The 25,911-nt window shown below is 40.9% G+C and overlaps 1 protein-coding gene across 2 annotated transcripts; it reads left to right on the top strand.

Annotated features, from left to right (window-relative positions):
* Positions 1–557: 557 nt before the first annotated feature.
* LOC149300275 (short transient receptor potential channel 1-like) lies at positions 558–23,853 on the top strand. 2 transcript variants are annotated; one of them, XM_089485237.1, is made up of 13 exons: positions 558–684; positions 4,295–4,452; positions 4,965–5,066; positions 5,272–5,474; positions 5,846–5,977; positions 6,323–6,518; positions 9,054–9,390; positions 13,936–14,075; positions 14,667–14,810; positions 18,682–18,857; positions 20,716–20,917; positions 21,896–22,090; positions 23,626–23,853. In XM_089485237.1, exons 1-13 carry the CDS (start codon positions 558–560, stop codon positions 23,851–23,853), a joined length of 2,340 nt encoding a protein of 779 aa, XP_089341363.1. The 2 variants fall into 2 exon arrangements, with proteins under 2 accessions (XP_089341363.1, XP_089341361.1); XM_089485235.1 differs by having other exon boundaries at positions 5,272–5,492.
* The last annotated feature ends 2,058 nt before the right edge of the window (positions 23,854–25,911 follow it).

Here is a 25,911-nt window from a genome sequence, read left to right as displayed (position 1 = left end):
TCGCACACACACCCTTTCACACACACACACTTTCTCGCACACACACACTGGATTTATTGAGAGTGATGTAGCTAAAGAGTATTTTCTCTCTCTGCTTAATACTAGTGTGGTGTGCAGCATGTGTACAGAGCAACAAACTGAATAGGTTTGAAGGGGTTAAGCTTGTAACCAGTGACCTAATTAAGCTGGATGGAAGCAATAGGTATTGTCCTGTGACAGCTGATGAAAAGCAAACTCCTAAGGGAAGCAGAACACACTGAACATCATTAAGCATTCGGCAGAGAGGACCAATGAAAACAACAGCAAAAAAATACAAGAGCCAATGAAAACATAATGTGCACCGACTAATGGAAAAAAGCAACCAATTGGCTCCTGGGTTACATCTGAGCATCACAGACCCTTTTACAGCTGTAGATTGTCAGAAGGGAGCAGGAGAAATCATATGTATCTGGGAGAGAAGAACCAAAAGGAGCCGCAACGAGAAATACTCTCGCAGCCAGCAAACCCTAAAGGGAAACACAGAGGGTGACGGGGTGTCCGATGGGATTTCTCTCATCATGGCTGCTCTATATCAGAGCACAGACTCTTCCTCGCCAAATAAATTTTTGGCTCTCAAGGACGTCAGAGAAGTGAAAGAAGAGACCACCTTGGATGAAAAGCTGTTCTTGCTGGCCTGTGAAAAAGGTACGAAGGTGACAAAGCTGTGATATATTTCCATATATTAACCCTTTGAGCGCTACGGTCAATAAGTTCACCGGCCCTTTGGAATTTAAAGGGTTAAAGGAGCAGGTTCAGGCAAATGGCCTTGATCTGTCGCCGTCAGCGCGTGTCCACTTATGTACCGGCTATGAATCTGGGTGCAAGGCTCTCAGTAGAATGTTTGTCAGTGTGTTCTGAATTGCTCAGCTCAGCTCATCACAAGACATTTGAGAATATGTGATCAGCCGCACACGCTGAATACCTGAAATCTTCATGTATTTCCATGCGTACGGGTTTAAGGACCTAATTACCAGGTGTCAGCCTTCCTGATTTGGCACATGTGCCTCCCTCTTCGACAAGCTGGTCTAAAGGCAAGCATTAGGTTAGCGACCAGGTTGAGCCTAAACTATACCAAATAAAATACTGTATTGGCTCGAATATAGGCCGCACTTTTTCCCCCCACTTTAAGTCTTTAAAGTGGGGGTGCGGCCTATATTCGGAGTCTAGCGCCCGACGCCCGGGACATGGAGTCCCGGGCGCCGGGCAGGCAGCGGGGTTAGGATACAGATCCCCCGCAGCGGTGCAGGGGACCTGCATCCTACTCTCCGATACGCTCAGACAGCCTCCCCTGCCAGCACTTTCCACTGGGGGGTGCCAGCACGGGAGGTTGTCTAAGCGCATCGTGCGGACGGTCACCGGCTGAGGTTGTTTACCCGCATCGCCGCAGCCGGTGACCGTCCGCACGATGCGTTTTACCTCTGCCCCCAAGACTTACCAGAGCAGACTCCCGGGTGTCTTGCGGGGCTGGCGGGGGACATCTACGCAATACGCGTATACAACTTCCGGTGCCGGCACATCCGCTGAGCGCTGGCACCGAAAGTTGTATACGCGTATTGTGTAGATGTCCGCAGCCGGCCCCGCAAGACACCCGGGAGTCTGCTCTGGTAAGTCGGGGGGGGGGGCAGAGTGGCAGCATATCTCGGGTTGGGGAGGAGGAGGACAGTGGCAGCATATCTCTGGGGAGGGGGAGGAGGACAGTGGCAGCATATCTCGGGGGGGTTGGAGGAGGAGGACAGTGGCAGCATATCTCGGGGGGGGGAAGGACAGTGGCAGCATATCTCAGGGGGGGGGAGTGGCAGCATATCTCGGGAGGGGGAGACAGAGTGGCAGCATGTTTTTTTGGTGCTTTTTTAAAGAAAAAAACTTTTTCTTTAAAAAAGCACCAAACTTTTAGGGTCCGGCCTATATACGGGGGCGGCCTATATCCGAGCCAATACGGTATATAATAATTTCACACTAATTGGCTATCCCAGACACACGAAGCGGTTGTGAATTAATGCATTATATTTCACAATATACTATAAAGCGATGTTTTACATGTGTAGGCCCTCCAGCCGAGAGGTTTATTCACTGACTCCCCATTAGTAATGGGGATAGTCCTGTTCCCCACAACCACTGTACCTGGTGTAGCGAAAAAGGTAAACTGTCTTGGCACTACCATGTGGATGCTTGTGGAAGAGACACAATTCAGGCTTGTATTTTAAACTCTAGCTCCACTGTGTCTGTTTATTCACATACCGGGGACGTGGCTGGGGTTGACCACAAGACTGCTGATGTAAGGCTGACGGCTGATGGCTGGTTATGATAGGCTGCACATTACGTTTCTATGATCATGTAGCCTGGTCTAAAGCAGATTGTGTAAAGAGCGGGCAGCAGCCCACAGGTCATTTACCCAGTGTGCCACGTGGCCATTCGATGCTTGTTTACCACTTATCAGGAACAATAAAAGCGCCCATGCAGGCTTCCTATCGTGAGGGCCTGTATCCCCCATTATATGCGCAGATATGCCTTTGGGAAGAAATGTTTTCATTATTTATAAACATACAGTTACGTACCATCATACTTACAAATACTAACGTACACACGGACACAGTAACACACATACTAACATACTTACACACACACAGTAACATACTTACACACAAACTGACACACACAGTAACATAATTATATGCACACAGTAACACATGTACTAACACACTACATACTTTCACAGACACACGGTAACATACTAACATACTTACACATACACAATATCATACTTATACATACACTATGACACTTACACACAGTAACATATTTACACACACACATAGTAACAGATTTACACACAAACTGACGCACACAGTAACATACTTATATGCACACTAACACAGTAGCACACGTACTAACACACTACATACTTTCACAGACACACACTAACATACTTACACATACACAGCATCATACTTATACATACACCGTGACACTTACACACACAGTAACATTTACACACAAACTGACACATACAGTAACATACTTTCACCCATGCTAACATAGTTACTTAAAAACACTAACATGCTAACACACACACACAGTAATATACTCACACAGACACACAACATAGTTATACACACCTTTGGTTGTCCACTGGCCGGTGAAAGCTCTCCTGCTCCTTCATGGTCCTCACTTGCTGTCTAGGTCTGAGCTCTGGAAATTACATCATATCCCGTTACTCACACTCAGTGTGCGGGGACTGAGGGAGTGCGGCACGGCCTGGAGTGGGGCGAGGTTTGGCAGGACCACGTAACAGCTGAATGCAATGCTATGCATGTATACAAAGGTGTAATTTACAACAATGCATATTATCAATGCATTCAATGGCTGTGTGTGGTACTGGAGCTACATAGGTTGTGTATGTCTGCTGCTGCTGCTGGTTTAAATATCCCTGATGCACCACCGGTTATGGTTTAGTGAAGGAGTACGGTAGATGATGAAAATCTCAATGTTGAAAGACTCCCTACGGCTGAACTGGAAGTACATTTCTTTCTCGTAGGACAGTTCTCTGAGTCCTTCAATGTCTGACTTTACATTTTGTTCAATGAATATGCCAGTCCAGGCTCAAACTGGCCATCTGACATACCAGGTAAATGCCCAGTGGGCTGGCGACTGAGAAGGCCATACATTTTAGTGCAAAGTTTGAAAATTCTTGTATCCATAACAACCAATGAATTAGTCTGATCAGCAGATCACTCGAATTTTGCACCAGAAACAATGTATCCATAATGCCTATTGAGACTCTTCTGAGATTTACAGCCCTCTATGGACAGCATGAATAAGACGGCTGTGTGAAGTGGCCTATCCCTCTGGGGCAGCAGCAGCCCCTCTGCTTCATAATAGGGAGCCAAAAGCCCTCTCGGGCAATCATTTTCTCTGTAATGATGTTTTCCCTGTAAATGTTGGCAACATAGGCAACATTTAAAGGTCAGAGGCCTGTAAATATGAGGGAACAGGAGTGCTCACTCATTGCACTATGTATTTAGCAAGAGTTCTTCTGTGACTGATGTACCCTCGATATCAGGTCCAGAGTCAAACCCAAGTTACCTACCCAATAACAACATGACACCAAGAGTGGGGTTGAAAAGGCCACAGCCGATGTATTTAATACACATTTAATTGTTTTATATGTAATAACACAAGTAAAATTAAGTCTAAATGACTAATATGTGCAGAGTATCCTTGGAAATAATCACTGACATCCGGCCTCTTCCCAAAGGCGATTATTACATGGTCAAAAAACTTCTGGAAGAAAACAGCTGCACAGATGAACTGAACATTAACTCAGTGGACGTCTTGGGGAGAAATGCAATTACAATATCCATTGAAAACGAGAACTTGGACATACTGCAGCTTCTTCTGGACCACGGCTGTCAGGTATGTCCACTCAAGTGAGTGATACTTAGAGCCTCTTCCTATGTTAGCAATACTTTTTTGTTAATCTTGGAGGAAAGGAGGTGGAAATAGAAATGTTTCAATATTTAAAGGGATTTAACAAAGTACAGGGGAGAACATAGAAAGACCTTTCAGGAGGAGAATATTAGAACAAGAGGTCATAAAGTAGAGGGTTAGAGGTGTAAATTTAATTTAAGGAAGTTTAACTTTACCGATAGGGTGGTAGATAAATGGAACCGACTCCCATCGGAGGTAGTAGAGGCTTATACAGGGAGGGAAGTTAAACATGTATGGGATAGGCATAAAGCTAAATCTCAGACAAGGCCAGGAACTGATTAAGATCTGAGTCTTTACATCTGGAGAAATGGGGAGACTAGACGGGCCAAATAGTTCTTATCTGCCATCAAATTCTATGTTTCTAATACCTGAAGATGATTATTTGGCTACATTGGTATTTGCTAAATCACTAGTGGTTACCGTGATAATTTTTTAAGTCTACAGATGCGCTTCTGGTGGCAATTGACTCTGAAGTGGTGGGAGCCGTGGACATCTTGTTGAACCACCGACCAAAATGGACCACAAGGCCAACTATTGTAGTGAGTAGCTGTCACACTAAAGGGTTTTCCGTTTACTGCAATAAGGCTGCATTGACTAGGTATAGAAAGCATTGATCTTACTATGCACTTTACTCACCAAACATTGGTAGGGTTGTTTTAGCCTAATATTCGCTAATCCTTCCGTTTCTTTTACGTATATCACATACACTTATGGAACTCTTCTTTCAAAAAACACGTGTTTCAGAAACTCATGGAGCGTATACAGAACCCAGAGTACTCTACAACTATGGATGTGGCCCCGGTTATTCTAGCCGCTCATCGGAACAACTATGAAATTCTTACTATGCTCTTGAAGCAGGATGTGTCTCTCCCCAAGCCCCATGCTGTTGGCTGTGAGTGTACTCTATGTACAGCCAAGAACAAAAAGGACAGTTTAAGACACTCAAGGCAAGTATTTATATAACAGCAACAAGTTACCATGCAGGTAAATGTTTCTATGGTATATACAACTTGAATCACAGATGGATACAAAAAGGGCCACACCTGCACGCTCACAGTGACTGGAACCCAACTCACACTATTGTTTAAATCACAGTTTGTTTGCATTGTAGAAAGCTTTACAACAAAGGTGTACAACACAATTGCCAATTATTACACAGGTCATATGGCCTCCCCTGGAGCCTTTGTTTATTGTGTGTAGAGAGAAAGTATATAGGTTTGAGATCCACTGCTCTGTGGTACTTGTCAACCATTTATAATGATGCTGCCCCTTTATTCTCATGCCTAATGTAAAGATCCTTGACATCTTGCCTTTATAGATTTCGACTTGATATTTATCGATGTTTAGCCAGTCCAGCCCTGATCATGCTTACAGAAGAGGATCCAATTTTACGAGCTTTTGAACTGAGCGCAGATTTGAAGGAACTCAGTCTTGTAGAAGTAGAATTCCGGTGAGAAAACTGACCATGTAAAATAAATTACTAAAATCGACATTATTATTATTATTATTATTTAATATAACATTTTATACTGAAATACCTCCACTGGGAAATATTAAAATAATAATAAAACACAAATGATAGATGTATTTCGGGACTAGAAATAGTCAATTATCTCAGATATAAACATGTTTTGTATTCTTTGGTTTCTTTTTAATGAAATCTGACATCAAATTAGAAGTCACTCCCTAACTTTTTTGCTTAGGGCTACTGCTACCCAATATATTGTATTATTGTATATGGCCTGGTAACCAATAGTCTCAAAACATGTCTTTCATTAAACTATGTACTCTACAGGAACGATTATGAAGAACTTGCTCAGAAATGTAAGACCTTTGCCAAAGATTTACTGGCCCAGGCTAGGAACTCCCGGGAACTCGAAGTCATCTTAAACCATCAGTCCAGCGATGAACCTGTGGACAAGCGAGGGCTATTAGAGGAACGCATGAACCTCAGCCGTTTGAAGCTGGCAATAAAGTACAACCAAAAAGAGGTGGGGATACGGTGTTAATTATGTACAAAAATATAAATTTCTTCGTAATACTACTGCAAAATGAAAAATCAAACCCAATCTGATGATGTACTGATGACCATAACATTAAATCCTAATGAGTTAAGCATCTCATCCAACAGATTGGTGGTCAATACATATATTTGCAAAGCATCCAATAATACATTATTTAATTTAAAACAATTAGTGGTGCCTATGTAGCACTTTGAATGGTTTCAAGAATATTATGTCTATAGACTTAGACCATGTTTAAACCGTTAGACGTAATATAAGGATGTTTTACTTCACTGAGTGGATGGTAGATAAGTGGAGCAGGCTTCCTACATGGGATGGGCATTAAGGCTATCTTTAACAAAACACATAACATAAGATTTGGTGTGATTAAGGTAGACTCTGTTGGCAGCATGATTCTTATGTGCCGTCTAATTCTATGTTTCTATAAGTGTTGTCCCTATGAGTTCCCTGAACAGCCCTGTTTAAATAGGAGACAGAACGGCACGGTGAGTGTGCATGTTGGAGAGTTGCTTTGCTAATAGTATTTCAGGATTAAATCTGTTGGCTGGGTCTGTGCCATGTGCCGAACGTTGGCAGCCTTCCCCCCCTGTTGCATCAAAGCACAAAGAAGCCTGATAAAGGAATGGACATATGGCATCAGCCAAAGGTAGCCAAGGGGTGCAGATTAAAGATGCAAGAATTTGAGAACTTTGATGTTGCTTGAAAATCATAAAAGAAGAAGAAAACATTACTTGCATTGGAATTCAGTGCTGGTTGATGTATCCAAGTCAGAGGTTGCCTTGACATTTTCTGAGATGGTTCTTTAGATACAGCGATATGGAATAAAATAGTTTTTGTGCAGAATTCTTCTGTGAGACCAGAGCTCTAAAGTGCAGCTTCTCTGATAACATACACAAAACGCCTGCCAAAAACTGAGCATGGCACAGGGTCTGGGGCCTCTGGAAATGGATGACTTTAATTTCAAAGTATTAGACATTTTGAAATAAAATTGAAATAACACCCTTTCTGATCTGGATCCAGGTGCATGGCAGGGTTTAGTTTATTTGAGGCCCTAAGCAAAACGATTTACTGGGGCCCCATCTTTAAAGCAGTGAAAAGTAGCAGTGTATAACCAAATAAACACAAAGGTACCACAATTATATCCTAAATAAAATGTATTACAATAATTGGCTTGAGAACACCCCTGCTGTGCATGTGGACCCTCGGGTCTTATAGGCACCCCAAAGACCCAATAGAACATAGATTAAAATTGGCTCTACTATCCAGTTAATGACATTTGTAATTTTGTTTATGCTTTTTGATGTTTGTTAACACATTTTGAGCAAAGCTCCATAATATTTAGATTGTGTTAAAAAAGAATGCATGTATAGGGAGGGTGCCGAACTCAGGAGAACTTTTGGAGGGGGGCAGCATTTTGTATAATATCATTGCTTGAGAATAGAGGAATTGGTGTACACTTATGTATGTGCTGGGATTTGGTGGGACAGGTCAGGAAATGTTTTGGCCAATGGCCCGTCCAACTTAAGTCCCCACTGTTGGTACTTGAGGTGTTGCAACTGTTAAATAGTTACAAGTATTTTTTGACATTGGCATCTGCCATTGCATGCATACAGTATTTTTTTTTTTAAATGTCACCATACTTTAAATGTCTTTCTTGTTTATTTGCTTGGCTAACCAATAGTGGTAATGTGTGGAGAGAACTTTGGCTAACTTAAAGGAAATCATTTTGAAAAACAACTGGGATGAGGTAACAGGGTGGAGTCGTTTTAGTTAACAAAGCTTAAAATAATCGATTATTTTCCAAATGTAAGCTCTGTATTGGTTCCAGTAAAATGCTGGGTTCTGGACAGTACTCCCTATCTTCCAAAGGACACCCCCTCATCTGTCCCATAAACTGAACTCTATCCTGTGGTAGGCAAAGTGTTTCCATCTCTGGAACCCTTGAATGTGCGGTCAATAATTAAAAGCAGATGGCCGGCTTGGCCACTCATGGGAAAGGCTGGGTCATGGACAGTCCTTCCAACATTGGGTCATACCTCTCTAATCATATCCTTACTCAGAAGAGATTTTAATATGGAGTACATATTAACTATTTAGAAAAATAAATATTAAAAAACAAACTTTAGCTGGCTAGCTTGTTCTGCTTTCAAAATTGCTTGTGACAGGGGGCCACTTTTATAATGGATGCTAAAATTGAAAAGTGTGATACTATGCGCAGCTTGCACCGTGAGTTTGAACAACTTCAATAGAGCTTCAATTAAATTTGCTTTGACCTACACACACACATAAGAGAAAGCATGGATTGAGGCTCACCCTACGTTGAGCAGGCATAAAGAAGCACTTTTGTACAGAACATGGTTAATGAAAACTGTTTGTTAAACATCTGCCCAGGAGCTCCATGAGAACTTTGGCCAGTAAGAGCATTGTAACATAGAAATACAATGGTATACGTGTTGTGTGTTAACATGGGAAGTCATTGAATTTCACTCTTTGTGTTTTTAGTTTGTGTCACAGTCCAACTGCCAACAGTTCCTCAACACAGTCTGGTTTGGACAAATGGCAGGCTACAGAAGGAAGCACACTTGCAAGAAGATTTTGATTGTTCTCACTGTTGGCATATTTTGGCCTGTCCTCTCCATCTGCTACTTAGTCGCTCCGAAGTCACAAGTGGGACGTATCATTCACACCCCTTTCATGAAGTTTATAATACATGGAGCTTCCTACTTTACATTCCTTTTGCTTCTCAACCTGTATTCTTTGGTTTACAATGAAGACAAGAAGAACACAATGGGACCAGCGCTGGAGAGAATAGACTTCCTTCTCATTATGTGGCTGATAGGTAAGTTTTATAGTATTGCTCAAAGTGTTGGTCCCCATTGTAATGCCATGGTGTCTGATTATCTATTAATGTTTTTTTGTGTGTATTACTTTGTTTCTGTGGGGTAATAACTAATCCTAGAGTTGTAGGTGAATAGAGATGAGTTTATACTTCTAATAGTCCTAACAATGCATTACCATCATTTTAAACTATTCAATTCCCAGGGCATATATTATAGTAACATGAGCAAATGGTTCAACCACACAAACACATTTAGTGCATGTTACGTTGTATCGCTTCAATTTGCATGCTGTTTTCAATTAAAAAGCAGATTGCGGCCAACCTCTCAGCAGCCAATAAAGATCGAAGTAATTGAACAAGGTTTGATGAATCTAAGCTAGCCATGAAGAAGCTAGACTTTTTTTTAACAATGTGTTCATTGACTTTAGTCCTGACTCCATATTTATAGGCTTGATTTTTGATTGTCGGGGAAATCTGATGAAAGATCTTTAGATATAAGGTTTAGATGGTTAATTGAATCGGACTTCGGATGTGATTATGTTTGTTGCTGTTTAACCAGCAGAATACACATTGGTGATCCAAGCTATAAACAGCTGATAAAATCCTAAGAGAATCTGAAAACACTTATTGCAGATCAGGCATCAGAGAGACTTTAAGGAACAACGTGGCAGATGACTACTAGTGAGAAACCCATTGATTTTTGTTATCTGAAGATGTTGGGCCATACCACCCCTGCGCAATGCACATTAATAATTAATAATGAATTAATAATTTATCTTGCTTTGCTTTTCATTGCACCATGGTGGCCCACAAAGGAATAAAAATAAATGCAATGGAATAGTACCATGTTCTGGATTATGGAGCCTGGTCGTGTAAAATGTGTTTTTATATTATCAAACTCCCCTAAGAGTGGTTTTACTGTCTCAGGACACCTTTCCATGACTGCTGTGTCCTAAGGGATTTGGTTTGGTCAGCCACCTACATAGCAGACACCCGCCGCTGCCAAGCACTACCTCACTTTACGCCTTCATACTTACTCCTTCTCAATGATCTCAGCTGTTTGCTAAACTGTGGTTGGCGTAGGAGCTAAACCGGGCTGTTTACAAAAATCTGAGAAACTAGCATGAAAGAAAAGGATCCTTTTACTAAATGCTCCTCTGATCTCTTTATTGAATCTTCTGCTAAAAATGTCAGGTTTTAAGACATAATTAGACCATAACATGCTTTTTCTTCTTATGTAGGGCATTGGATGTTGTCTGTGTACTATATATAATTATAATATATATATATAATAAGTGAAACATTGGGGAGTAAAAAACTTAAAAGTGTCTGAACCCATCCCTAATGTCACTTTGAGTTATGTTGCATATCCAGGCCTAGGGTGGCGGGTTTGCCACGTAGCATGGAGCCAGTTGGCTTTTTGGGCTATCTGTCTCCCTGTAGCACCATTGCTAAATTTGTGATATTCAGATAATTTGTGAAATTTATCTGTGATAAATTTGTGATAAACAGATAATTTGTGAAATTCAGGTCTGCATATTTCATGCAGATGATCACAAGAGGATGAGAGCTTGCTTTCAGTAGCATTACATCACTCCTTACCGTCTAGATTACAAGCTTGTTTTAACAGAGTCCTCCCTACCTTTTGTTTCTGTAAGTCCAAATTGTTATAGTGTGCACTACTTATGTCTAGTTTACCCGTTGTACAATGCTCCGAAATATGATGGTGCTATATAAATCAATAAATAATAATAATAATCTTGCCCCTCAGTTGGCATGGGCGTAGGAACCCCTAAAAATCTGGGGGGACAGCATTTTCCCCCATCAGATCCCCACTTTCTCACACTATCTACCCCCTCTCCCCCCTCTCATACTTTCTTACTATCTACCCCCCTCCCTACCCTCCCTTCTCACACTATCTACCCTCTCCCTACCCCCCCTTCTCACTAGCTACCCTCTCCCTACCCTCCCTTCTCACTAGCTACCCTCTCCCTATCGCCCCAGTCTCACTAGCTACCCTCTCCCTATCGCCCCCTTCACACTAGCTACCCTCTCCCTACCCCCCCTTCTTACAAGTTACCCTCTCCCTACCCCCCCTTCTCACTGTCTACCCCAGGGGTGTCCAAGTTTTTTCTGCAGTGGGCCACTTCATTAGAATTGTATACGTGCGCGGGCCGCACTCATTTTTCACTGTGAGAAAATATGGCCTTTAATAAAATATGCAGATTAAAATAAAGTAAATGACACAAAACCTTTACTTTTCCTCTCACTGATTTCTGGGCCTAGAAAGTTTTGTGACTACAAATTCAGGACTCAGGATAATTAAAAATGAAATAGTTCTATTTATTCTAGGGATGCACCAAAATGAAAATTCTGGACCAAAACATTCACGGTTCACTTAGCCAAAACCGAAAATGACCCCCCCACCTTTAAAAATAATAATAAAAACTCAAATTTTTAATAAAAGTAGGTAACACACCACAATTGGACAAAACAAATTAGCAATATGACTTGGCATGATAGGAGTGTGATTGCTGTTAGCAATCACACTCCTATCATACCCAGGCAGCAAGTACATGCTGGTACAGGGTGGCTGTAAGTGATGTGCAGACCCCATACTGCTGGCAGCATCAATACACAAGGGGGGTAGCTAGCTAGGTTTCAGCATGTACTGGCTGACTTGGCATGATAGGAGTGTGATTGCTAACAGCAATCACAGTCCCATCATGCCTAGGTTCCAGCACTTACACATCCAACCAGTAAATGCTGTAACCTAGGCATGATGGGACTGTGATTGCTGTTAGCAATCACACTCCTATCATGCCAAGTCAGCCAGTACATACTGGTACACGGTGGCTGTAAGTGATGTGCAGACCCCATACTGCTGGCAGCATCAATACACAAGGGGGGCAGCTAGCTATGTTTTAGCATGTACTGGCTGACTTGGCATGATAGGAGTGTGATTGCTAACAGCAATCACAGTCCCATCATGCCTAGGTTACAGCAATCACAGTGCCATCATGCCTAGGTTCCAGCACTTACAGATTCATGCTATCACACACACTCATTCATTCATATACTCATTCATTCACAGATTCATTCCCTCAATCACGCATACTCATTGAAACACCCTCCCCACCCCCTTACCTCCACTGCAGCTCCTCGATGCCGCTCACGGGCTTCAGCAGAGGGCGCGGCCTCCCTCTGCGTTCTCTGGTATAGAGGATGTGATGTAATGTCACGTGAACTCTGCTGGGTTCCGGTTCCTCTGTGCAGTACAGAAGACCCTCCCACAGGTAAGTAGCAGGGCTTGAGGTACGGACCGCGTAAGATCGGTTGCCCTGGCTGCCGATCTTACGCAGGCCGCACCTCGAGGTCTCGCGGGCCGGATTTGCGGCGTTTCTATTGGGGGGGTTCCTACGGCCCTGGGGGGGATTTCTTAATTATCGGTCCCCCCCACATGAGTTACTGGGGGGGATCTGTCCCCCCCGCCCCTCCCGGTTCCTACGCCCATGTCAGTTGGGTATGTAGTAGAATCGAGCTATGGCACTGGACTGGAATATGACTATTTTGTCATTGCCAGAAAGAGAGTTGACACGATGTACACTCCAAAGCACTTATCTAGCTACATAAGGAATTGGCACATAGGTTTACTTGGATTCAAACCGAATGTGATATAAAATGTTATATGTGAACCTTGCATTAGATTAGATAAGATGGACCTTAAGCCTCTGCTGCCCACATATGGTCTTAATAACCTATATAGTGAAACGTAGTACAGGTCCCAGCCGCTGTAGCATCCTCTGCCCCCTTAAAATAGTATAAGCTGGCCTGCCTTCAATCAGTTCCGTGATTTATTCATAATTCTCTGAAACCCTGGTTTGGTTAAGTCCTGGGATTTTGGATTGCTTTATAGATTTGTGGCCTTGAGCAGTCATACTGTTTGTCTTATGCTTTTTTCTCAGTTAGGTTCCTACATGTAGGCTACTTTCATTTATACCAGGGCCTGAGAACAAAACCAAGGTACTCGCTTCGACCTGCCCGTTCTCCTTGTAACCGCTAGCTTTACTGATACAGCTGGTTTTATTTTGGCTTCATATAGAGCCTGAATTTTAGAGAATTACCTTATGTATATGTAGCTGAATCTTCTAAATAAAGAAGCTTTGTGATATTGTCCACTTTTAGTGAACATGCTGGATAGGTTCTGATTCTGATACACATACAAGAATAATAACTTAGCATCAATCAGTACATCATAACTAATTTAATGGGAATTATTTACTAAATAGTGAGCAGTGACCAAAATTATGCATTCTACAGAGAAAACAAAGCTCTCATTAAAGGAGATCCTCACTGGTGCTTATAAAATACAAGTTTAACAGCAGGGTGTAAAATGGAAAATGCTCAAAATATTGTATAACTTCTTTGGCATTGAAAAATGACTCCGGAATCTACATAAGACACCATAAGAAAGGGAATATTGAGTGTTTGATAGAGAACACTATCTCTGCTCTCTGATATGAAACAATGTACGTCTCTTTCCAGGAATGGTTTGGTCTGACGTCAAACGGCTTTGGTATGACGGATTGGAGGACTTTTTAGAGGAATCACGAAACCAGCTAAGTTTTGTAATGAATTCCTTGTACTTGGCAACCTTTGCTCTAAAGGTGGTGGCTCACAGCAAGGTGAATATTTTCCTATTTCTAAATGTTCATCAATGACCGTACTCATCAATGGACGTAATGTTTGTTATTTTAAAGTGCGGCCAGAAAGCATAATACTGAATTTTAAACATATTGCATCAGAGCGCTGCTCATTTCCAAAGCAACTGCTCTCCATTAATTATATATTCTAGAAATTATCTTTATTTATACACTGCCGTTCAAAAGTTTGGGGTCGCTTAGAAATGTATTTATTGTTTACATAAAAGCTAGTTTTGTCTATTAAAATAACATGACATGGATCAGAAATATAGTGTAGACATTGTTAATGTTGTAAATGACTATTGTAGCTGTAAACAAGTATTATTTGACCCAGTTAATGTCCTTGGATGAACATCTGTAAAATTGTATTAATAGAGTTTATAGCTGAAGTTGATCATTTTTATTGGGTCAACATAGACAAACCATGTAAAGTGTTATAACCTGGGACCTCGTGGGTCCATTTCTTAATCAAGAATAATTTCTATGAAACCAATCATTGATTGTATATGTTTAGTCTTTGATTGAGGGGTGGCTTGCTATGAAATTAGATTGATGTGTATCTTCTGTCACTAGTTCCACTCCATTGCAGAGAGGAAGGACTGGGATGCTTTCCATCCTACACTGGTGGCTGAAGGTCTTTTTGCTTTTGGAAATGTGCTTAGTTACCTCCGTCTCTTCTTCATGTACACAACCAGCTCTATCTTGGGTCCTCTCCAGGTAAATAACTGACCATCCCCACCCATAAAATGAGTTTATAATGAATGGAAATATTTTGTGTGAGAAAAAGGTAACATACAATACAAGAAATGCAGTCTCAGCCTCACAACAATAGGCAACTTGCCTCGCAATGTTTAAAGCTTAACCCAAAGCAAATATAGAATCAACTATCATTGGAACATCAGCATTCTTTGAAAAATAAGGGACTAGGCGTTGACAAGGCGTTGATGTTGGTCGAGAGGGCCTGGTCCACAATTAGTGTCCCAGTTCATCCCAAGGGTGTTCGATGGGGTTGAGGTCAGGGCTCTGTGCGGCTGGTCAAGTTCTTCCACACCAAACTCATCCAACCATGTCTTTATGGACCTTGCTTTGTACACTGGGGCACAGTCATGCTGGAGCAGGAGAGGAGAGCAGGAGAGGGCCTTCACTAAGCTGATGCCACACACTTGGAAACATACAAATGTTGCAGCATTAACATTACACTTCACTGAAACTATGGGATGCAAACCCTGAAAGACAGCCCCAGAACATTATCCCTTCTCCACCAAATTTTACAGTAGAGACTATGCGTTCCAGTAGGTAGCCATCACCTGGCATCCGCCAAAGCCAGATTCATCCATCAGACTTTCACTTCTAATATTATGCCTCCATTCATTGTATTCTTGCTACCTACGTTACTACACAACACATACACTAAATTACACAGATAGTGACAGCAATTCTTCACATATTATTATCATGAATCCGAAATATTGACAGATTAATGTCACATTTGGTATACATAAAAACTCCAATAAAGCTGGAACAAGGAGACCAGAGCACTAGCTTGTTAAATTAACCCCATATGCACAGCGCATGCCTTTTTATGTAATATGTGATTTTATACAGAACCTGTTTGTGTAAAATTGTTGGTGTTTCTTATGAATATGGTAAACAGCCCCTCCATTCACACACACAAACACTGCAGGCTATATGCTACCTGGTGTGGTTTTATACATTATAGTTCCTTTCTGTTCGTCAGCACATTTGGCACGGCTGTTTATGCATCTGTGGACACTGAAGTTCGTATTACAATGTACGTGCCCTTTCTTTTACGGGTTACACAATTTAGGAGGAAAAATGTGTTTATAACATTAACATATTCAGCAAACATTGATTTAGAATCTTATAAACAAGTAAAAACATAACAAATAGATCAATTAGATATTATCCAAAATAATAATAATATATTCTTACATCTGAAACTAGCAAATCAATATACAGTTGTGACAGTCAGTGAGTAAGTAAGTCCTAGGAGGACTATAGGCACAGTGCTGCCAGTCTAATTATGTCTCGGAGGTCCCTAATGCTTCTGGATTAGGGGATTTCTGTAATTAGTTTATAGCGTATTCATTACCATTCCTGATCTTTGTGCATTATGAAAAGTACCCAATTTTCTCTGGTGCTAAAGGATTTGTTTTGGACAGCACTGGCTGATGACTTTAAGTGCTCATTATGTATGCTGTGTATTTCATGGGGACTCTAAATCCCCATTCATATCGGGGGACCAATAAATCTGCTATAATGGAGACATTTTCTATCATTAACTCTTACTCCTTTACATTATGGGTGCACAAATGTTAATGTACGGCAAGGGAGAGGCTCAAGATAATATAGAACAAATATAGAAAATAATATGGGTATAGTCAATGACTATTAAAACTCTAGAGCTATTATAGGTTACCACACATTTAGAGAGACTTGGTTTTGTTGTCATTTTGAAGGAATCTTTTCTGCCCCCACAGTAATTATATTTTAGATTTTGGCTTGTTGGCCTAATATCCACAGAATTAGTATGATAAATATGAACTCCTTCAATCCCCTATGGACGTACCGGTACGTCCAAAAAACGCATCCCAAGAATCCCTATGGACGTACCGGTACGTCCAGCCCTTCTTGCAGCGTCAGGGACACATCCCTGTCACTGCACGGGAGATCAGGCTGTCGTTTGACAGCCTGGACTCCCCCCTGACAGCAGAAGCCGACATCGCCGACTTTCTGCTGTCTGATCTGATGTAACAGCTTGGAAAGCAGGAAAGCTGCCCTGCACTGGTGACGTAACCCGGAAGTTCATCGGAGGACAGGATATCCCCTTGCTTTTTAAAGAGAAATAATATTCAACACCAAGACATGGCTTCCAATGCCCACCCCAAGATCAGTTAAAAAGAAGTGGCACTAGGATAGAACGGTGAGGTACGCTCCAATAACTTGCAGAACTCAATCTTAAAGCCAAGTGAAAGAATTATTGCCCAAGTCTCATTTTTCAGTTTGCACAGGAACCTTTCAGGTGGAACTGTATCAAATGCTTCCCTAAAATTGAAATAAGTCATAACCACTGAAAACAATGTGATCACATTTTTTACCAACATCTTCACAGAATGCAATTAAACTACTCTGACACAATCAAACTGTGTTAAATCTTAACGATGATAATGCTGGCCAAACTATGTTACTGAATATTATTGATTAGATGAGCACTCGACTCATTTCTTCACCTTAGATGTCAAGTTCACAGGCCTAGTTTACCAGGCTGGGCCTCTCCTAAACTTTTATAAATTTCGTAAAATAAGGGAATAAATCTGAGATACATTATATATAGATTAGGAGGGTTCAAAAAAACAATGTTGCAAATAGTGTGGGATTGAAAACATGGTACTAGCGTTATATTCCACATTACTACTTTTGTTACTGGTAGAACTATTGTCCAGAATGCTGACAGCTCATTTCTAGACCAGGACTATCTAACCGATTTCAGGCAGGCAGCATAAGATGAATAAGAACAGATTTAATATGAGTTCTAGTAAGGTTCTCTGCCTTTTACAGATTGGAAACATAGTTTTTACCCTCCTTATCTATATAGAATATATCATAGATATATTCCCTTTTTTTTAAGAGATGACTAAAAGTTAAGTATCCAGGGGGAAGCAATGACCTTTAGTTTAGCTTTTAATTATTTTTTTTCTTCAGAATGCCATGACCTCAACATTTGAGGTGCACAAAATGGCTTTGTTGGGGGTTTGGTAGATGTGGGCAGTGTATGGTAAGCAGAGTTGTGACTGGTTAGGGCCATATACTTAACTTACCATCCGGCAACACATTGAAGCAGAAAGCCAAGATTTCATTGTAGTCTGTGCTACAAAAGCACAGATCTCAATTTCATAGCTCTTTGGGCTGGTTGGGGGAAATCCCATTATCTTCCAAACCAGTCCATGATCCTTACATCCTGCAGACACAGGACATTGGGGCAACTTGGGGCAGTGCCTTAAAATCGTGACTGTTCCATTTAAATTGGGATGGTTGAAAAGTCTGGAACTCTTTAGTTATTTAGATTTTTTTCCAGGTGTCTATTGAGATAAAATACAAGAATCATGTTGTCACAGTAATTCCAGCTGCAGTCAATGGTTTTTAGGGTGTCAACGTTAGCTTTTTTCTTTCAGGGTACATACACATTTGCTAACCTGCACGTGTAAAGTACTGCCCTTCATTTTTTGGCATGTAATTGCGTCTGTGAGTTTGTAAGTCATGTATACTACATGTGTCCTATATGTCTGCTGTGGTTATGTTATCCATTCTTTGGTTCCATTCAACCCCCCCCCATTACAATGGGCTTCAGATTTCTTTATTTTTTTTATTTGTTTGTCTTTCTTAAAGGTCTCTTGGAACACCATTTTCATATTAAATACTAATTAGAGTCCATTTTGCATGGGCTCCAGTGCAACTCAAATTGAGACCTCTGTTGGTGACTGTACAGTAGGAAGATTGTGTGTAATGGAATAAAACCTGTTCAGAGAGGCATCAGCCATTGCTCAACAGTATGTATGTGTTCTTGCAGATATCAATGGGCCAAATGTTGCAAGACTTTGGGAAGTTCCTGGGTATGTTTCTCCTTGTGCTCTTCTCGTTCACCATTGGCCTGACCCAGCTGTATGACAAACGTTATCCCACTAGCGAACAGAAAGACTGCGTGGGGATTTTCTGTGAGCAGCAAAGCAATGACACCTTCCACTCGTAAGTTCAATACTAATGCTTTATTTTCCATACAACACTGGCGATTTAACGCTAGAGTGATCTAACGGACATAGTATTATAGGATATGTAGTTTAATGCCACAAGTGACTTATATAATGCAATTTTTTTTGTAGCACACATATATATTTAAATGATTGAAAAATATTTTATATTTTTGCATGTATAAAATCAACTTGTGATGTCAAATACACAGCCTTTTGTGAACAATTTTGGACCGGCATTCGCCAGCCTTCCCCTAACAGCCAAAAATCGGGATGCATGGTCTCAGCAAGGGTTGCCTGATCCACTTCTAGTGACGGGCCCAGTCGCAATTATGACCCAGGGCCGGACTGGGACTGAAAAGCAGCCCTGGAAACATTTGGAGACCAGCCCCATATAGTTTATCTCACGGTCGAGCTCTTGTACCCACACGCACCCCTTGCACACACTATTTCCTGTACAAATAACTATAAAACATTCTTTTTATCACATTATTTGTATTAAAATACCAGAAAGCAAAATTGTTAAAAGGCCCTAATAAATTAAATACATTACACATAATGGAATCAAAACATTTGCTACTGCAAACATTTTTAGATGAAAAAGTGAAAAAGCTGCCCCAGGCTTGCCACTCTGCCCCCTTTTAACCCCCTATATGCCCCTCTGCGTCCAGAAATGCCTTATACCCCTCATATGCCACTCTGCCATATAGGGGGTTAAAAGGCATATCACAGGACAGAGTGGCATATAGGGGCTATAAGGCATTTCTGGAGGCAGAGTGGCATATAGGAGGGTATAAGGCATATCAGGGAGGCAGAGTGGCATATAGGGGGCATAAGGCTTTTACATAAAAAATATTATACAGTTTGTTCAAAAAATAAATCAGTTTACTGACCTTCTACTTCTTCTACTCTGGGGCTTTTTCATCTTGACCTCCGTCCTCTGGTAGCTGCACACTGTTCTCTCTGCTGACAGGATGTCAGTGACCCGACATCCTGTGCTCCAGCAGTCTGAGTGCGAGGGGGCGGAGCTTTCACCCCTCACGCTCCTCCCATCACTATGCGGCCGCTGCGTGCTGATCCTGCCGGCCGGCGCTACTTTCTTTTTTTTATATTTAATATGCCGAATCGGCTTGCCATATTAAGTAAAAAAAATATATATTAAAGTAGCTCCAGCCGGCGGCATCAGCACGCATCGGCCGTTTAGATTAAATTTCCAATAATCTGATGGCCGCATAGCAATTGGAGCAGCGTGAGGGGTGAAAGGTCCGTGCGAGGGGGCGGAGCTTTCACCCCTCACGCTGCTTCCATCACTAGGCGGTCATCGCACACGGCCGCTGAGTGCTGATGCCACCGGCCGGCGCTGCTTTAATACTTTAATAAAAAAAGAATTGAAGTAGTGCCAGCCGGCTGCAGTGGCTGTTTAGATAAGATTTCGGGCGGCCACCCAGCCTACGGATCTGCTGGCCCACCGGAAAATTTCCCGGTATCCCGGTGGGCCAGTCCGGCCCTGTTATGACCCCTGTGACCATGGTAGTTACGCCACTCCTGCCACCCTCTCAGTAAAGTAAAACTTTCTTACACATACCTCTGACCTCCTGGTGTTAGACTATGGCCTTTTGTTAACATGACTTGTTTTAACATACAAGTTATTGTATGAACCATCAAACCTGTAATATTTTTACAAATTATTAAGTTTCTTTCAAAAGTACAGGCCTATAGAGACCCGATGCTCTTTGGTACAACATAGGCTGGAGTGTTACAAACGTTCCTTGGGTAACACATACAGTAGGTTATGGTCCCTTGTGCTGTAGATCACTGAATGAAGCATGTGATCCGTCTCTTCTCTCTTGTTACAGTTTCACTGGGACATGTTATGCTCTGTTCTGGTACATCTTTTCTCTGGCGCATGTCGCCCTCTATGTGACCAGATTTACTTACAGTGAGGAGCTTCAGTCGTTTGTGGGAGCAGTTATTGTTGGCACATACAACGTTGTGGTTGTGATCGTCCTCACCAAGCTTCTAGTGGCCATGTTGCACAAAAGCTTCCAACTCATAGCTGTAAGTTGTTAAATCTGTGTGTGCAATATTATCATTGTGAATATCACTCTTCTGTATGTGATATCGCAGTGTAAATGTCAGTCTCCCAAATGCCATATCACAATGTCAACCTCAGTCTCCTAAGACCCACATTACAGTGTGGGTGTCCGTCTCCTATACGTTGTAATAGGTTCCTTTGCTATCTTGTGCTCGGGTTAAGGCTGTATTTCTGAATTCCCTTCTGATTTATAATAATACTGTTTTTACATTTAATGGTGTGATCAGAAATAGCCATCATTTTATGACATTTTGTTATTCAACAGTAAATATTTGACTGAATTATCAATTGTTAAAATGAATCCTATTGCAGCTTTTACATCCATTTAGCAATTTGCCATAGAACATTTTTAATAGAATTATTAATGTATTAAAGTAGCATTAATTAAGAAGTATATAATCGAGACCGGCTTTTAGTACCTTACAGCCATTTCCTCTGAGCACTCATGTCAGGCCTGTTCACTGCCCAGACTTTCTTTTTCAATTTCCATCGTGTGGTTTGTCAGGTTCAGTACTGGCCAAATTTGACACAAAAAGCAGACTTAGATACAGATGACTTAGCCAGAAATGTAAAAAAAAATGATATCAAAAGCATTTGTGTGACATTTTTGGTACATCTTTGTTGCTCTGGAAATAACCATTACCTCTGCTGCACTAATTATCACACACGTGATAATTGAGTGATACACTTGTAAGAATGGGATTACCACCAGCTTAATAATCATTGAAAAGATGGCCACAAACAATTCATGATATTAACATCACTAAACAGTAAGAACCATGTGCGATTCCTCTGTTCATCATTTAAAGCCTAGAGGAACATTGGATCCCTACAGATACAGCCAAGGTTAAAATGTTCTAACATATGCCCTTGAGTGATCAGCTTCTATGAGCCATGCATTCTTTCAGTGTCTCGTATCTGTTTTATCTTTGATGTCCTAGAATCATGAGGATAAAGAGTGGAAATTTGCAAGGGCTAAGCTTTGGCTAAGCTATTTTGACGACAAATGCACTCTGCCCCCTCCTTTCAACATTGTTCCTTCTCCCAAGACTATCTGCTACTTATTGAACAGTATGAGCAAATGGATCTGTTCCCATACACCTAGAGGAAGGGTAAGGAGGCAGAACAGCTTGAAGGTAAGAAAGGCCATTATGATCCAAGGATACACAATTCATTTGAGAAAATGACTGCTAATTCATGATCATGTATTATGTGCATGGAGCCTTCCGTCCTACGTGTATGTAAATGTTATTACGACATAAGTGATTAATTCATCAACGATGGCCCTACACAGTTGCGTACGTTGGCTTTTGTACATTATTTCTCAAAACATTTTAATGAGAAGGACCACACACAAGGTCATCAGGCACACCAGGCAAATGCCCAGTGGGCTGGTCCTGACAGGGCTTCCACCCAAAGCTGAATATTTCTGCCACATATGTAAAAAGATAGATGCTCTGAAGTCAACTCCATAGGGCTGCTTGGTGCCGCATTTTTAAAACCTGCCTGGGAACCTTCTTTGATGGCTGTATGACCAGTGTTTAAAAGGAGCTTCACCATCCTGGGCTGACATTACCACCTATATGTGAGGGAAACTGATTACTAGCATCATAAACTATTGACATCTTGTGCTTACATTACCCAACTTACATTTACTTGCTTAGGAGGCCACTCTCTATGGAAGTCGCCAGCAGAGGTTGTACGGTTGGAAAGTATTTGTCATGTCTAAAAGTAGAACATCAGAGATTGAAATGCTGTTTTAGAAAGCATTATTTACTTGAGAAAAAAAGACCACTCCTTCTCTATGTTTTAAAAATAATACAGAATAAAAGGCTTTGTAGGGTATTTGGGTCAAATGAGCAAGTCATAAGAGTTAAATGGGTAAGTGGGCAGCACGTGGTCGCACTGGATGGAGCATAAACTGGTTGGGCTTTCCAGTGCACCCCTAAAATGTACCGCTGTAGACTCCAAGAGATCATTTTATTCACCGCATTTCTAGCCCTGACCAAGAGGTAGAGCAGCCTTCCACCAGAAGAGGTTAATACTATGTGAAGCTATGTTGACCATTAGTCAAGGCCAAGCACCAAGTAAGGCTTGTGGTTTTCATTTTGGCAGACTAGATGGAGTTAAGAGTGTTCAGCTCCTGTCAAGTTTGAAGTGTATTTGATTAAAATTTTTAAAGTATGGAAAAATATGTTTTTGAGATGTTACACGATCGTGTTAATTAGCCACTAGTTAGTTTTCCATCAGGCGTAACAGGGTAAAACCTGCTATACACTCTTTACTGTGTCCTCTTTCAATAAGAACTTGAATTTATTAAAATATAATTGGAAAATTTTTCATGGTCACAAAGCAGGACGGATGTGGATGAGTAAGTCTCTATGTTCAGCTGTGTTACACAAACAGCTTTTGTGTGCAGCTTACAGTACATATTATACCAAATATAGACATATTGCACACTTTTTGATATTAAAAGCTTTAGTGTGTGTGGTTTTGATATCTGAGCTGGTTGGTTGCGAATAAAACAATCTTTTGGGAGTCCTAAAGAACTAGACTTACTGCCCCTATATTTGAATGAACATTGAACTTGCAAGTAATATTTTCGTGTGACAAAAATTGTCATAAAACAATAACAGAGAAGATTGTCCATGTGGTGGTTTGTCATTTTTAGGAGTGGAAGAGCCTGAGGCAGAAACGAGATGCGAATTACCAGAAAGTCATGTGCTGTCTGGTGCACCGTTACCTGACATCCATGAGGCAGAAAATGCAAAGCACAGACCAGGCCACGGTGGAGAACTTAAACGAACTCCGGCAAGATCTGTCAAAATTCAGAAACGAGATGAGGGATCTTCTGGGGTTCCGCACCTCAAAATATGCAATGTTCTATCCACGGAACTAGGAGTTGTTTCCTGAACAGTATTTTGTTTATAAGGCCTTTCCTCACACTCAGTTAATGGCACCATTAATTTACCGTATTTGGTTCTTCACATTCATCCTAAATAACATTGCTTGCTCACATTTAATCGGTGGACTTCATGATCATTTTCTTTCTTCCTTAGAAAGGTTTACCTTTTTTTGCAAATTATTTCACTTGAATACAACCAGTGGAACCAAAACATTCCCTCAAAGTGTATCTGACACCAAAAATAACCTTGACTTCAAACACTAGACATTGTTGTGTTCCCATTGTTAACAGAATATATGGCAGTTTCCAAGATATTTGTAATAAAATATTTCAGTCTACTCGCTGTGACGCTCCTTTTTCTGTATGTACGGTGGGTACCCATCTCACTTTGCTATTTATTTATGGACTGCAAGCAGATTCCGTAGCACTGAGGAGAGAAGAACATTTTAAAATACAGATATTTAAAATTGACAATATTCAAATTGAATATGAACACTAAAGGCTCTGATCTTACAAATATATAGGGTAAAGAGTGATTCAAAAAGCTATTAAAGGAACAGCTTATTTGGATCGGAGAGGTCAGTTTCATGCTGTCTCTGCAGATGGGACAGAACATGCATATGGAGATGGCTTGAAAACTGCCAAAAGGTTTGTTCAAATGTTCAAATCTGGGCAGTTTATTTTACCGTACCTATTGGTTGTGTTTTTGTGGATAGAACCACTAAAATAGTCTCTAATTACAACAGTTTATAGCTAGGAGAGCTACATATACTAGGGATGGGATCATGCCCAATGCCTGGTTCAACATGAACCTCTTGACAACTGGAGAGCTTATAAATTATTGCTAATAACTCAAGCATGTAATGCAGATGTAATCTTTCAATTAATTTGCAGGGCAAATTGTTTTTTTTTCCATTCTGTTTTCCACTGAAGGTAAATTTAATTTGAGTACACAAGACAACACTATCATCTACAGTGAAGATATGTAAGAATATTTTGCTTTTATTAAACCATATTCTGTGTATCCAAGTTTATTCTTGAATGATTATTTATTCATTCAACCTGGTTTGGTAGTGTATGCCAATTATAGAGAAGATTAATGACATTTTATGACACAAGATGGAGGTTAAACATTCTTATAGCGCTGTGAGAACAGTCATTTTTTTTAAAAACCTCAAAGAAGCAGTAATGTCTTCTTAATGTGATATGAGCTATAAATTTAGTTTTTACACTATTATCTTTTATTTCTCTATAGCCAACAATTTAGGCAACACTTCTTGTAGTACATACATTCAAAGACTCTGACAAAACTAAAAGTGACAGACTGAGAGAAACCGAGACAATAAAACCAGTTCTATCTCCATTTTTTAAATATCACCCATAGATATAGATAGATAGAGAAAGTACATTGGCTCATCATCAGAGTCTAAGTGGCAGTTGGCAACCCATACTTCAAGGCATACCACCAGGTCATGATATATGGAAGACCCAATTATGTGCTGATCTATAACAAGACCCTAAAACCAAAGTTCCTGTTATGATAATGTATCTACAATTTATAATCCGACAGTACCACTGATTGGGGTCTATCTGTATTGTTGATGCTGCTTACAATTTAGACAGAGACCCGCTAGTAGGGTGACAGGTCAGAAACTAGATACATATGAGGGTTTGCATAGGGGTGTGCACCAGAGATCCAGAACAGGAAACTATGTCATTGTCCATCTACACAAAATATATATTACATCCACATAAAATAGATTATCTTTGGTTACAACAACAATACTTACAGCGTAAATAAAAACATTAGCTTAGCATCCCTTTTGTAGTTGTGGCATGGTATGGAAAAGGTTTTCATGTTTGTATTGTTGGTGCCAAACAACACTACTGACAACCGAATGTTAGTGCATTTCATGTCATGGATGAACGCGTTGGGCAGGATCCAGTAAACGGAGTTTCCTGATCAGTGACCTGAATACAGTATTACAGACTCACAGTTTATGCAATCCAGCCACGTTGTTTCATTCTGTATACTTCTGCACAATAAATCAA

Source organism: Sceloporus occidentalis, unplaced genomic scaffold, assembly GCF_023333645.1.
Source record: "Sceloporus occidentalis isolate IW3139 unplaced genomic scaffold, rSceOcc1.0.p SCAF_25, whole genome shotgun sequence".
In the NCBI taxonomy this organism is placed as follows: domain Eukaryota; kingdom Metazoa; phylum Chordata; class Lepidosauria; order Squamata; family Phrynosomatidae; genus Sceloporus; species Sceloporus occidentalis.
Note: the sequence above shows the minus strand (reverse complement) of the source record. Positions and strands in the feature narration are given on the sequence as shown.

Coding starts and splice junctions, on each gene's coding strand:
- LOC149300275 (XM_089485237.1), top strand. CDS start 558: ATGGCTGCTCTATATCAGAGCACAGACTCTTCCTCGCCAAATAAATTT. Junction 6,519..9,053: donor TAAAGTACAACCAAAAAGAG/GTGGGGATACGG, acceptor TTGTGTTTTTAG/TTTGTGTCACAGTCCAACTG. Junction 18,858..20,715: donor AGCAATGACACCTTCCACTC/GTAAGTTCAATA, acceptor CTCTTGTTACAG/TTTCACTGGGACATGTTATG.